The sequence below is a fragment of the Anastrepha ludens genome, chromosome 6 (assembly GCF_028408465.1).
Source record: "Anastrepha ludens isolate Willacy chromosome 6, idAnaLude1.1, whole genome shotgun sequence".
NCBI lineage: Eukaryota > Metazoa > Arthropoda > Insecta > Diptera > Tephritidae > Anastrepha > Anastrepha ludens.
In genome coordinates, this window is record NC_071502.1 from 44,758,289 (window position 1) to 44,773,847 (window position 15,559).

Genomic DNA, 15,559 nt, shown 5'->3' on the forward strand with positions numbered 1-15,559 from the left:
TAGTAAATATTGGAGAGATTGGCGTTCACAGCCAAGATGTTTTTAAAAAGAAATTTTGGCGGTGGATCTCTGATGGTGTGGGCAGCTGTGAGTACATTTGGCAATATCAATATCCACTTCCCATTAACACGCATGAATTCCGAAGGGAACCTAAGCTAACTTTCGCATAAATTACTACCATTTCTCCAACCCATTTCTTTTAACAGATTGAAGAGGAAATCAACAATATTGAGGAATGGTTGCACCACTGGATGCTTTCCATGCATGTCTCGTAGAGTAGCTTAGTTTTAAGTATAAATATTGTTAAATGTTATTAAACAGATCGCAATGAATAAAGGGATAATAAAAAAAATTCTCAATGGGAATTCTGGCGAAAATCATATCTTAATAATACGGCCAGTCGTTCATCCTGTCGCACTTTGAGTTGGTTTGAACAGTTTATCCGCTTTATTAAGTGGCCATCAATTTCTCCAGATTTCAATATCATGGACAAGGTGTGGAGTGCATTGGTTCAAGCACTCCTCAAACTCAATGAAATAAACAGTGCGCTACAAAGGAAGAGTTGAAAGATGCCATTATTCACACATGGGACTCCCTTCGTACGCGACTAGTGCAAATGTTACTTGATTCAATGCCGAACAGGATCTTTGAAGTTATTGAAAATAATGGAAATACCAAACATTACTAGGGAGAGCAAATAAAAAATACTCTCATCAATACACACCTGCGCCTTATTTGCAAAACATGCGGAACTGCCCTCTAAACCACACACTCTGCGGTACACTAAGCACTCACCGTGGGCAGTTAGCAAAAAATCCTTTATCAATGACCTAGCTAATTTACGGAGAGATAATACTCCAAAAGCTGTTTACAGGGCTAAGTTCTCCGAATCTATCGTCAAAAGGATCCCACACTTCTTACGCAGTGGTAAAGGAACATGGAAAACTGGAAATTATCGCGTACAGCCTTCTATTTTCATTCTGCTCGATTTTCACCGCTGAAGTAACCGCTATATTACAAACCGTTCAATACTGCGCCAAAAGTAAGGATAAACATATAATTTGCTCCGACAGTTTGTCCTGCTTTCAAGCCATCCAAAATCACAAAAAATCAAGCAAAATCATCGACTGTATTAAAAACATACTAATTACCCATCGGAGTAGCATGTGGATACCTGGACACTTCGGCATCCAGGGTAACACAGTGGCAGATACAATTTCCAAGGGCATTTCCATTACACCAACAGTCACATCAGAAGTCATCCTACCCAGCAACATATACCGACTTATTCATGAACAGAGGCAAACAAAGTTACTTCGTGAATGGTCGTATTATAAACACCATTATGCGAACATTAAACCCAAACGTACAAAACCTGCCTATCCATCACCGGTGCCCACCCACCACATTACCCTATACACACGACTCCAAATTGGGCACACCATAATTACTAGCGTACACCTATTACATGGTAATACATCCAACACCTGTCCATTCTGCCAAGCCACAGTCAGTGTGCATCATTTACTGGCATCCTGCCCAGAACTTGCTTCTCAAAGGCATCACCATTTCAGCATCACAGATCCTCTTCAACTTTTAAAAGATGCCACTGAAGATAACATTAAAAAAATTTATAAATTTCTAAAGGACACCGACCTACTCCGTCGTATCTGATGCAACACACATCAACAGCCAGCCGAAAGCCTCTGCTGCTAGCGCTGCGTTTGCTTGAAGTTTACTTATAATTTTATTATCATGTAAGCTTTTAAAAATAAAAAATAAATAAATAAAAATAAAATATTTTAAAACAATTCCCAAAGTGCGTTTATAATAGATCTGTTGATGAGCAAATAATTTGTAAAAATTTTTACAATTTATCAAGTTTGGTGTTCATGTACCCAAAAAATTTGCAAAGTAGGGGAAAAATGAGAGGACAAAATGGCATTTCATCTTTAAGGGAAGTTTGCAAGAGTTCACTGGATACATTTTTTACTTGTAAGAATTTGCAAGTGAAAGAAAGAGCTGATCCAAAGCAAAAATAAACACGAATTAAAATTTGCGCATTGAGTCAAAGTTCTAAATTTAAATAAAAATGGTGATTCAAATGGAGAATGTAAGCAAAAATATTTTAGATAAAATTTATAAAGTTTACTTGAAGTCATATGAATCGTCAATGATATAGAAGTATGCACTTCCGTACCACAGCCTCCAATCACTGTTGCTGCAATTTCCGAAATACAAATCAAAAGCAATGAAGATATATTTTGTATTTTATGCCTGTATTTCTTCATAATTAACTTATTTGGCAATATAGATAAATTTAGGCATAGACGGAAGCGAGAAAAATGTGACAGCCACAGCCATAAAAGGAGCTAAAGAAATGCGTTTTATTCAAAATAAAATTATGCAAAGCTAAACTCGTTATTTTGCATTTTATTTCCTTCATTTTTTACATTTAATACGAGGTAGCTCAACAGAAAAAAAATTTCATTTTTGTTATTTTTTCCGCCAACAATTCGTCCCCTTAGTATAACAATAGCCTATGTGCTCATAGGCTATTATTTTTTTTTTGAATTTTTAGATTCTCCATCGTCGGTTTTATATGTGGTCAAAATTTTGTCAAATTCTAGTTCCACAAAGTGGGTCAAAACGTCAGTCAAAAAATAATAAATATTTACAGACATAACGAGATTTGAGTGAGAGCTACTTTCGAAATTCATTTTCTGAAAACATTAAAAAATTTATAGGCTATTTTAATACTAAGGGGACGAATTAATTCAGCTGTTCGTAAAATTTGCAAATTGTTACTGTTTTTACGTTCATGTATTTTTTTTTTTTTGGTATTTTTTCTTTGAGAACGAATTCTTGGAAATTAAGTTACTGGCAACTTACTGAATAATTTTTACATGAACAGCCTTAATTTTGCAACAACTATGTTTGCTTACTCTCTTCTTTTTTTCACTCCTCTCGGGAGCAGAGACTCAGTCTTGCATTGGTTTCGTTAATCTGTTTTGATTTCTGCCTTCTTACTATCATACTTGGAGCGACATCTGTGGCTCACATTTTTCTGGCAAAAGGGTCGCACAGATGGTTGAAGACTTCGCTATATTTCGTGTGTCTGCGCTATTACCGCGGTTTGCCGCTTCCTCTTGCAGGCGCCACTGATGCAATGTGTACTCTGCGTGTTTGTATTTTTTGCTTGTTTTAGCAGACACAATGCAAATAATGCGTAGACTATTGTGCGGGAGCAAGGATGGAAGGGTAAATTTTTAGGGTTGAGGAATGGAATTGGCAGATTTTTTTTTTGTTTAGAAACAGGGAAAGTAGCTAAATTTTTAAAAGTGCGAGGACCGTGCTTTACGTTATATTCGAGCCCACAACCTCTCGGATGGCAGGCTAAACTTACGCTAAACTACTCTCTTCTTGCCTAATACAAACGATGTTGTTCTTGTTGCTTGCTTGTTATGTGAACTTGTTTCTCTTAACACACTTGCGGTAAACAGTGCATGTAAAAATATTTTCTCTAAAACACAAACATCTTAGTAAAATTATTGTGTCCTTATAATTATGCAACGCGGTGTAGTATTGCACAAATAAATTTAATATTAATAATATTAGGTGCTATTTAAGAATCTAAGGATACAGCCAAGAAGCTGCTCCTAAAATTCTATGTAGAATGTTTTATTTTGTTACAAAAACAACAATCAATAAAACAAATTAATTAAAGCCCAACATTTTATACAAAGTAAATTTCAACTTGAAATTTTAATGGCACTTCGATATGTAAGAGCTGCATACAGTCAAAAAATAGATGCAAATGTATTGATTTACAAAAATTAAGGTTATACAAATTTTCAACGCCACCTTAAAATTCATGAGATACAGAAACTAATTATCTTAAAACAATTACGTGTAAATTTAGTGGAATTCCTTGAGTGTTAATGACACTTCGCATGGAAGGGCTACATCTTTCGGAACGCAAATTTTACAGCCTACCAGGCAGGTTCTGTAATTACCTTCCGAGTAGATTTCACTGAAATTTACTGGCAATCGCATTGAAACTGCCCCGGAAGTAAATTACAGAACCTGTCCGCATATCTACCACTCAAGTTCTATGAAATTTAAAGTCTAAAGAAAATGCCCGGCGAATATCTCACAATTCGCCTAGACTAGCTCGACAAATATACATTCATAAATATATATATATGTATACACAGTTATTATATATGTGCATAAACTTTTTTTAAACCACGCTTAAATAGATTTATCTGCAATTATTACAAAAACAAAAAAACAACAAAAACATAGTATCAAATATAAGGCATGTAGAATATTATAATGAAACAGTTATGTAAGGCAAGAGTCGCTTTGAAAAAATAAAAAACAAACACCTCATATCAACATTCATCATTCCGTCCCGCACCCAACCACTTATTCACAAACTTAAGCACTATATTTAGCTGTTCCAGCCACACCTCCAGCTCCTCCTGTGTGTCTGCAGCAAAAAACACCGCCGCCGTGTCCACCTCCTCTCCTCCCTTTTGTAGCGAGCACTGCAAACAGAAAGCGCGTGCCCGCGCGCACAGCTCTCGTGGTGCGACTTGCAACGGCGTTGACTGTGCATTCGAATGCATATCCAAAGTCAATAGCAGTTGATCGTCCATTTGATGCTCATCTGACCACACGCGCATGTGTATACCATCCAATGTGCACCAACGTCGATTCCAATTGTGTAGTGTGTGCGGATCTTGCACATTTAGAAAACCGCTGTGTGTGTGTTTGGGCAAACGTATTTCAGCGCGACCATTTAATTGAATTTCGGTGCCGAGGTTTGTGGATTTTGTGCGCGGTTTTAGCGGTAGCAAGCAGGTTTTGGCACTGGCACGCAAACAGAGTTTATTTGTGTTCTTAGATTCGCATTCCACATACTCGTATGGCAAAAAACTACGAGCGTTAAGCGAAAAGCTGGCGTGAAGTCGAAATCGTGAAATAATTTCATCGCCGGACGATGATGTTGTTGAGGAGCCAGGTGTGCGTATAGTGGGGAGTTTCTAAAAAGAAAGTATAAAAAGTGATTCATAATAAAATATATGTATAATTTTGGTAAGGTACAGTTGAAGCTAAACTCACTACTATAGGCCGCTTTGGCTCTAGCGATAGTGTGGATACTTTGCGCAAACGCAGCATAAATATCTGACAGCGTATTTCGGCATCCTCTTGCGCTAAACCACCGACAAATTCAATGCCACATTCACTAAATATCGCCTGTCCATTGTGACACTCGGCCGATTGGGTGGACTTAATAACACCGCCGCACTCAAAAGTCACTATATAGAAGTAGTTAAAGAAGAAATCCTGATTAACATCCACTTTTATGGGCAAACGCATGCTATCCACATAGAAACGTTGTGTGTGTTGTTCGGTAGCTTTTGCCACTACTGCCGACACCAACTTTTCCGATCTCTGTGGCCATACATCACGACGCAGGCGCGAGAAAAGCAGTAAGCGTTCAGCTTCCACCATTTCAGGTGAAATTTCTACTTCCGGCAACTGTCTACAGATGCTCACTGCATGCACTAATTGCTGCGTTACTGGCGTCTGTTCATCCAAGGCAAACAATGCGTCCAGATCATAAGTGGACGAGGAGGCATACAGTTGTGGATCGGTTTGATTGTGTGCGTGTATGCTCTTCGATAAACCTATATGTGCCGCAGGGAGGCTAAAGGAGCTAGATAGACGTCGTGTTTTATTTTTCACGAAATTTGTGCTGCGTTTAAATGATTTGCGCAACACATTTTTCAAACTTTGAAAACGTGCAAGATTTGAACTGGTGGCAGGTGTTTCAGTACAACTATTAGCAAACGCTGCCCCATGAAGACTATCATTTTGTGTCGAGTCTTGCTCTTGTTGTGTTAGGGCGCATTGTTGCTCTTCATTTACATCCTGTCGCATCTCTTTAAGGCTGGAGGTGTGTGGTAGTTGCGCTGGGAATTCTAATTGGGCTTTTCGTGGTGTGACGGGGCAGCTGCTGCTCGGCTGATGACAAGATGAGGGCGATGTAAAGGCATTTTCAGTGGAGAGGTTGAGGTCAGAAGACCGCTGAGTGCTTAAATGTGACTGAAATTCGTAGAATGGAAATGAGGATATTTTGAATATTAACGTTTAAAATGATTTAACCCATAAGGAAGGCTAGTTTAGTTTGCACTTAAAACACTAAAACACATTTGTATCAATTGTTAATGGAAATAAAATAAAATTATTTATAAAAATATACGAGTAGAGGGTTATAGAATAGGAAAAGAAAATGAAAAGCACGTTAGAATTGATCATTTGGATTGTGTTTTGTAAAATCTTACTTGCAATGCATCTGCAACCAGTGTAAATAAAATGTGCATAAAAATATGTTCTTGTGTCTATTTTTGAGTTCTTGTGTCTATTTTTGAGTATTATTAAGAATTGGCAATAATATGATAATTAACAAATGGCATTAAACGCAAGATGCATGATTAGAAAAGCGTTAGTAACAAAAGAGTTCATATTTATACTTAAGTTTATGCCTGTCGCAAATGTTAAGTGTTTGACTTTAATATGAGTCAATGAAAATCTCTACCTTAGTTGTAAATTTGGGAGCGTTTTGCTTCTTCGGTGTGTTCGGTGCACCAGAAGTAATTGATTCGCTAGCCAAACTTAAACCTAAACGACTAATATCTCCATGGGAAAAGTGATCAAAGTCTGCGTCATTTGGTGTATCATAGGATATGGAATCATTTGGAGTAGGCGTTGACGTAGAAAAGTGCCGGTAAGTATTTATCTGCCCAATAGAATCGGTGCGCAATGAGCTGCATGATTTGTTCAAATCGTCCTAGGGGAGAAATATGGAATGAAATGAAAGGTATAATAATATATATAAATATAATAAGCACCAAAATAAGTAAACAATTCATTACAAAAATATTACGGGGTTAGGCCGCTGTTGCAGTGGGGCAATGAATTAAAATAAAACTATGAAAAATATCATTTATTGTACTTATGGTAAACTAAATAATTATTTGTTTCAAAAGAAGCTGACGGCTGCTCAGCTTTTCTTCAACGAAACATTTTTGATATACAAACTGGACAAAACTCATGTCCGACCGACTGCCGCAGATCCTTCTGTCATTAAGCAGAAGGGTCTGTAAGCAGTTGGTGGGACTTTCTATGGGCGAAGCACTTGCAAAAGGTAGGCATCTCAGATAGTGCACTCTGTCCACCATGTGGAGAGGAGGATGAGACGGCGGACACCTTTCTGTGCGGCTTCCCGGCCTTCGCCCGAATGAGGCTTGAGATCTTTGACACTGAAGTGTTATGAAGCGATCAACTTGGCTCCTTGGCACCACAAGATCTACACAGATTTCCTCGGAGGTCGGATAGATTTAAAGAAAATTTAGCGGTTAGGGGTAGTCAGGGGCCCGAAAAAATTATGATTTTCAATCAACTTTTTTTTTTGCTAGTCAATTGCTTTATTTTACAAGAATTAAAAAATACATGGCATGTTTCGACTTGACTTTTCCAACATTTCAAAAAAAAAAATATTAATAATTGTAAAAGTTATCGCTGTTTGTGTGGAGTCCGTTTCTCCAGAAGTCCCTTGCGGTAATCATCCCAAATCCTTGGAGATTCATCTAAAATCAATCGGACAAGAGAATTTAGTTTTATTAATAGATAATCTTGTGCCTTATCGAAGCTTTTTTTTTCAAAATTAACAATATGGCGGCCTCAAGAAATATTTTTCTAAAAAAAAAACGAAATTTTTGAAAAAAAAATCCTTCGATCAGGGACGAGTTTTCTATGTTTTTCAAAAACAGTATACATTTTATTGAAATCTACGAAGCGGTTTTTAAGTTACAGTGATCACATGTTCAAAAAACATAGTTTTGAGAAAAACGCATTTAAAGTTTTGCTACTTGCTCTCGAACGCTCCGGAGCGCCCGAGCGCCCTTTGTTAATTATTGAATAACTCGAAAAGTATTTGTCAGATTCACTAACCTAACCCCTTAAAAAGGTAACCGAGTGCATCGCGAATGGTCTAATGTTGTCTGAAAAAAAAAAAACATTTAAATATCGTAACATTTCAAAAAAATCTATCGGTACTTCCATGCATAATCTTATGGTGAATAAACGGTCTCAAGTCAATGGATCAGAATTTGTGCGAGTTAGAAGTCCGACCGACTTAGAGAAAAACGCGTTGAAAGTTCTCTGTATCTAAACATTTTACCGTCTTGATTCTCTCACTGCATAATTTTCAAGGTATTAGGAAGAAAACGACCGAACGTCACTTGTTGAGGCAGAGGCTGAATATATCCAAGAACACGAAAAAGAGGCAACAATTTGCAAAAAAAAATTGTTTATTAATAAGACAAAACATCGGTAAATGAATTTAAATTACACTCATATTTAATAAAAAAAATTCGTTCAATTTGTAGAAGCTTCACATAAATACATATACATATGTACATGCACGGTAATACTCTGCAACACAATTTTATTTTGTTGTTTGGATATCACTTCGAAGCGATTAGGTTTTCGGTGTAAGTATTTAAATCAGAATCGAAAATATACAAATGCATGGAAAAATAGTAGCGATACTGTTCCTATTTACCCAGCTGATGGTAATACCTTAATTTTTTTAGACTTCGATGAACACCAGTTGAAGTTTTAGCCATCATGGTCGGCTCACTTCGATTTATCGCAATGCATGTAAATTTACAGTATTCTGTTAACTTTTGCTGTTAAATGCTAATATTGCTATATGAACACTTACAGGCAAATCCTACTAAATGAAATAATTACGCAAAATATTACCTTCAATTTTCGACAAATCTCAAATTTCAGCGACATTTTCTCTTAATTGTGATTTGGCATACCAATAATCGTCTACTCACCCGGAGGAATGACTAATTAATTACAGTAGGTTCTGTTTTTATGCGGTAGATACGTTCCGCAAGAAACAGCATAAAAAAATAGCATAAAAAAAGCTACTAGTTCTATAGTAAAACTATAGATACGTTTCAAATGCTAAAACCGCATAAATCTGAAATAATGTAATAAAATCGCATAAAAAGGGCACTAGTCCCATATTATTACTATAGATACGTTCCATAGACCGCATGAATCTGAAATAATTAAATAAAATCGCATAAACAAAATATTGTATCTTTGAAAATTATATCTTTATATATCTTCCATACTTGTAGGGTTAGCATTTCTGATGTAATCTGTGATGAGTTTTTGCTTAGCTGGTTTAGAATCTTGTTTATATGTACAATTCCCGATAGGTAGACATGCATTTTGTAATTTAAAAAAAAACCGCACTATTTCAAAACCGCATAAAAAAAAGCCGCATAAAAACAGAACCTACTGTACTTACAATGGGCAATGATAGAGCAGCAAGGTAGGTATTTTAGATTCACATTTTCTAAGTTTAAAAGTATAATTACAAAAATAAAAAAAAAATAAAAACAAGTAAAGAAATATTTGATCACAGCTCCATCGAAGCAGAACAAGCACTTTATGGCCGAACGTCGCAGATTGATTTCTACTACTAGCGCATATTTTAGACAAAAAATGTTTTTTTTAACTCTTTTACAGTGGCTTAACCCCATAATACAAGTAAGCTTAAAAATAATACAAACACAAAATGTATAACTCACATTATTTATTTTCTCTACACGTTCCAGTTCGCTATTATCTGCTATTAACTCACTGCGGCAGAGGTTGTCTAAAAATATCTCACTACGGTGCAGTGACAGATCCGATTTACTTAAGTTCCGATCACGTTTTGGCGGTGAATGTTGTTCCTGCACGCGCACATTATTCAATGATTGGCAATGTGAGAGGGTTGTTGAAGTGCCCGATGTACGGGCATGTGGTTGCGGGGGCGACATGTATGACGTTTCACTCCCAGATTGCTCTTGCAGCGTTGGCAGTTGTAATGTATATTGGGGTGTATTAAAACTGCGCATCGAATCATGCAGTAGCTTTCCCAATGCAATCGGAGTGTCTTGTGTAAAGTGTGCTTTAGGCTTTTTGTTAGTCTTATTCACTTTGGCATACAACGCGTCTACATCCTGTTTGGCTGCCAAAACCTCCTTGGCACTGGTTGTGTTATCATATTGCGGCGTGCCTGTAATGTGCATACTATCCTCTTCAATTTCAGAATAAATAGGTTCGTGTTGGTAGACGTTGCGTTGCTGTGTGCGCTGCCGTGCAAAATCCATGTTAGCAGGCATTTCCAGCCGTCGAATCTGCCCATCTGTACAATCAATACCGGCAGCACATTGTTCGCGGCGCTCAATTTCCTATCAAAATATAAATATAAATAGAAATAAAAAAATAAAAAAATGTAGCATAAATATAAATTAAATTTACAACATAAGTAATTATTTTAAATTTTGCACTCTAGCACCTAATTTGAAAAATATGCTAACGTATTTTCGAATATGACTTCCATCTTCAACTTATAACATCCCTGGTGAAATTTTTGGCGAATGTGCGTTGAAAACAAAATCCGTAAATTTCCATATTTGCTTTGCACCCATTTTAGGCCTGATAAACAGCTGATTTTGTATTCAATGGGACACAAGAACCAAATAAAGGAGTCGAAAAAATTTAAAGCATCAAACAAAATCAGTTCTAGCGCTTCCGAGCCAAAATTAATGCTCTAAATTCGGATGTTACTGGTGAAATGTTTAAAACTCTGATTACCTGCATCCACACAAATAATCTACTGAGTTCAGTGAAATCGTTAGGAAGCCACGTCGAACAATTAAAGGCATACACAAGGAGTAGGTGGCAGCGCACAAAGAAAATGAGACGCACATGGGAGCGGGTAATCGGAGCTGGAGACAGAAAAGAATATACCTTATTGTCGTACAATATTCTTGCGCAAGACTTGTTAGTGGAACATTTGCATCTGTACATCGACATAGAGCCACCGATGTTGCGTTGGGATCATCGGCTGTTACGTTTGACGGAGGAGATTCAGTACATCAAACCCGACATACTCTGCCTACAAGAGATGCAATTCAACCATATAAAAGGCTTCATCAGACGTATAAGCTTCAAAAGAGAGTTGGAATATGTGTTCAAAAAGAAGACTGGATGTCGGACAGATGGCTGTGCAATTATTTACGATAAAAGTAAATTTCGACTCTTGGCAGAACACCCAGTAGAGTATTATACCCGTGGTCATGCAGTGTTAAACCGCGATAACATCGCTTTACTGGCCAAATTTGCGGATAAAAAACAACCAAAAAAGAAATTTGTTATAGCCACAACACATTTATTGTACAACCCAAAAAGGCAAGACGTCCGCATTGCACAAGTACAAAGCCTGCTCGAGGCCATTCATGAATTTTCTGTGGAAACAGAAGGGGGCAAAAATAAGCCTCTACCGGTGATATTGACTGGCGACTTCAATTTTGAATCCAAAACAAGACCATATCAAGTGTTATCCGAACCATTCAAATCTGACTCAGTCTCGGAAAAGCCTGTGAGCGATAGTGCGAAAAATTGCAGTAAACAAGAAGCTAATAGGGAGTATTATTTACGAGCGGCTGGCGGGGAAGAATCTGTGAACAATCTGCAAATGGCGCCAATCGATTTTGGTAATCAATCCGCTTCAACGTTTCAACAAAATTGGATTACGGTTGACTACGTTCTACATTCAGTCGATCAGTATCGCAACAAAATTCAAGTACAATCGGTATACGCGCTACCAAAAATTAATGACTGCATACAGCATGGACAAATTCCTAATAAGTTTTTAGGCTCGGATCACTACTCGCTTGCAATAAAATTCTCAGTGCTTTAGTATTTAATTTTAGCTTGCGTGAAAATACATAAACGACTTATATAAAATGTTTACCTGTAAGAAACGACCATTAAATGCAAAACTGTTGGCCTTCAAAGTATACACATAAACTATCTATAGATGTTCAACTATGGTATGTACGTAATCCCACACTCACCTGAAAAGTTCTAACTGCATGCTCGTCACTAGCCTCCAACTTTGCGCGTATATTTCCAAGTATATAACCTAGCTTGGAAAGAGTCACATCTTGATCCAAGTCCCCATGGTACGAGCGATACGTTTTCGTTTTCATAGGCGTACTGAGGGTATCATGCTCACACGAAATGCAATTTCCATCCGTACAGCCACCGAGTGGAAAATTTAGTTTACGTTGCGTGTGAGCGCGTGGCGCTTTTTTGGGCGGTGGATGGACAGTGCGTGAAAAGTCGAAATTTTGGGTCGCCGTGTCATTAGTATTTTGCGAACAAGTGGGTGTGGTAGTCTGCGTCGATGTTTGTACTGCAGAGTGATAGCTACCAGGTGGAGATTGGGGTGTCATGCTTGCTTCATATGGCTGCAGTTCGTCCTGAGACGTTTGAATGCCAATGCTGTGGGATGAATAATTTCTACCGCGTTGTAAATTATCGCGCTTGGGTGTAACTAAACGAAGAATTTTTTTCTTCGAACTGCGCAAGAATCCGCGCGAAGATTTCAAATTACTTTTCAAAGCACGATTCCCACTTTTCGATTGCTTATTACACCACGGAGAAAGATTACGCCATTGCTCACTCCAAATAAATTTTTGTGAATCCCCTGGTTTCTTTGGCGTTGAGATGGGTGTTGACTTAATGGGTGTGTTTTTAGTTGATATATTTGCAGCCAAATTGGAACATACACCATCGACTGTGTCGAGATTTACTTTAGGTGGCATTTGCCAACCAATAGCTTGTTGGGGCTCAGCTTGTACCGCTTGCGATCTGAATTGCCGACGCTTGGTAGTGGTGTCACAATTGAGCATATCTGTTATTTTCGGTTCTCTCCAACCGAAACTGATTTCTTTAACCGGCTTTTCAGCTATACGTCGTATATTCTTCTCATAATTGCAATATTTCTTGTTCGAATCCAAAGCGGAGCGTTCGATATCACTAAGCGAGGGGTAGGAATGTAATACCAACTGGCGCTGCAACTTTTCTCCCATTAAGCCTGAATGAAGACACAACGCAAATTCTAAAGATTAGCCAAAGAAACTATAGCAATGCAATACTTCATTTCAACTGCAACTTTTAGTATAAAGAGCAAATGCAGCTACAGTTAGTGTACAAAAAATACTACACATATAAGCTAAGTAAGCATTGTTTGAAGCTTAAGATAAAATAATATTTCAACAAATAAAACTGCAGAAAATATTTTAAATAAAAGCAAACAACTTTATTACCTACAGTTTGCGCTGCATTCCACACAAACCCGAAAATATAAACAAAAATTTAGCTACAAATCTAAGACCATAAACCATAAACCATTTTTACTCTTTTGCACTACCTACTTTTTAACGTTTACGAGTTCAATAAAACTTACTCGTCGGACAAGATTTGCGATGTTCGCGTTTCCTCTCAGTGGCATAAAGCACTTTCTCTACATCCATCTGCACGGCTTTATCTACTTTTTTCACACTTTTGTCCGTTTTACCCTCGCTGTCTTTCACCATTGCACCTCTTCGAATCAAGAACTCATCGAGTATACGCTCTGCTTCACGCAACGATGTTGAAGTAGATGTGATGGATGATGCGCTGGATTTTTCCTCAAGGCACAAATATGTGCGCGGTGGTTTGGGTGGTGCTTGTAGTGACCGTCTGGGCTTAGAATGCACCGACGAAAGACTTAAACGCTTTTGCAACAAACGTCCGCCGGCTTTGTGCCTACGTCGTCCCGTATCAGTGTGTTTTGAACTACTGGTCAGTGGTGTGGAGTATGCGAAAGCATCGGAAAGTGAATCCAATTCACTGATTTTATCTAGAACTGGTCTAGGAAATGTTTCTCTTTTATTTTGAGCTTGCTTGTCAGCTAAAATATAACTTTCTAGAGGTGGTGCGGTAGGCTCATGCATATACGTAGTCGGATGTGGTTGCCGAGTCTTTTGTGGCGATGATTTGGATTCTTGTCGCGCATTTAAATGCTGACCTTGTCGATTAGCTTGAAGTTTGTGTTTATTTACGCGCACCTCAGATATCACACAGTTGTTGTGCAACTCTTGAATGATATGTATCAAAGGAGCATCTGGTGCACTTGTCTCTAAACGACTTATAGCAGTTAGCTCATTTTCGTTAGAAGTAGCTTCTGCAGATGCGTTATGTTTAATTTTATCATGCTTCGGTTTTTGTGGTGAGACTTGTTGCACATGTTCTGCTGGAACTTTGAAGTAAGTAGGTACGCTATCGCGTCGAACATCCTCGTGGTCAACTGGCTTTACATGGGATTGCGGTATCACTGTAGTATTCTTTGGAAAGAAAAGATACATATTTGCATTACAAGTAATAATTAAAAAATATAGCCAACGTACCTCAAGACACTCAGAGCGCCTGTGGCGCCTCAAATGACGAGCGTGCCCGCCACGTGTGCTCGCTCCTGCAGCATCACACACGCCGCCACCCTCACCGCTGTCACTTGTAAAACAATAACAAAAACCATCACGACAGGGCTTGCACTTGCGTTCCTGTTCTTTGTTGGAACGATTCTGGTTGATTAAATCCTCATCGGCTGGGTCAGGTAACGCTTTCTTTTCACTCTTTTCTCCTACAAATGCACTTACCAGTTCCTCTACTTGCGCTACTTCGCGACTTTGTGTCGACAGGCGTCGTATACGGCGTGCACGGAACTCATTTATGCACTCTTGTAGACTGAAGGATGAACAAGAGTTTGCTTCATCTTCTTCCTCTAAGCCCTCAGAATTAGAATCAGCCTCGAAAGGGTAATCTTAATATAGAAAATTAAAAAACATAAAATGAATATAGAAAATTTAAATTAAATTAATATAGAAAATTAAAATAAAAATAATATAGAAAATTAAAATAAAATTAATATACATACACATATACATTTATGGGCGCACTAATTAGCTTACACAGCTTGTTTAAGCTTACCGTCTAAATTCAATAGCACCCCGTCGCCAGAATCGTCAAGCACATTTAAAATTTCACCTCCGTCATTGTTTTGCTGATGCTGCACATTTACATCCGCTGCCGGCGTTTTATTCGATTTTCTTATTTTTGGATTGGTCATAATGCAATTTTAAGTGCATTGGTAGCCGCTGCTAAATACGAACTGCATTAAACGAATTGCACTCTCCAACGATTGCACAAATTTGGTTTCTTCGTAATGCAACTATCTGATCAATTTTTTCTCTTCAATTGCGGCTTATCTTTTCAGTGCACTATGAGAAATGATACTTTTCACTTTGCACTTGCACTAAACGAGTTTTACTTGTCTTTTCAAACAGATTTCAAATGCGGCCTAATTAACGTTAGTTGGCGTTATCACTAAAATTTTATTTTTATTACGCTTTACGATTGCATTCGTTAGGCCAACCTTACAACCTCTTTGGCACAGGGTTGTTTTTTTCTATTAAACATTTTTTGCAGGTTATTACATGAGATATTGTAAATAATGCAGTAAAATTAATATTTGTGCAATGCTGTATCATATTTAAATATTTGAACCGAAGTTACTAGAATT

At 37.7% G+C, this 15,559-nt stretch overlaps 2 protein-coding genes across 2 annotated transcripts; one reads left to right on the plus strand and one right to left on the minus strand.

The window, feature by feature from the left end:
- Nucleotides 1–3,117: 3,117 nt before the first annotated feature.
- On the minus strand, nucleotides 3,118–15,443 carry LOC128868324 (uncharacterized). The gene is made up of 8 exons (XM_054110293.1): nucleotides 14,968–15,443; nucleotides 14,388–14,800; nucleotides 13,406–14,324; nucleotides 12,009–13,033; nucleotides 9,690–10,337; nucleotides 6,611–6,862; nucleotides 5,131–6,117; nucleotides 3,118–5,051 (listed from the first exon to the last, which is right to left on the minus strand). The coding sequence occupies exons 1-8, from the start codon at nucleotides 15,104–15,106 to the stop codon at nucleotides 4,398–4,400; spliced, it is 5,037 nt and encodes a 1,678-aa protein (XP_053966268.1). The 5' UTR covers nucleotides 15,107–15,443; the 3' UTR covers nucleotides 3,118–4,397.
- LOC128868327 (protein angel) lies at nucleotides 10,589–11,948 on the plus strand. The gene has a single exon (XM_054110297.1). The coding sequence runs from the start codon at nucleotides 10,724–10,726 to the stop codon at nucleotides 11,849–11,851; it is 1,128 nt and encodes a 375-aa protein (XP_053966272.1). The 5' UTR covers nucleotides 10,589–10,723; the 3' UTR covers nucleotides 11,852–11,948.
- Nucleotides 15,444–15,559: the final 116 nt, after the last annotated feature.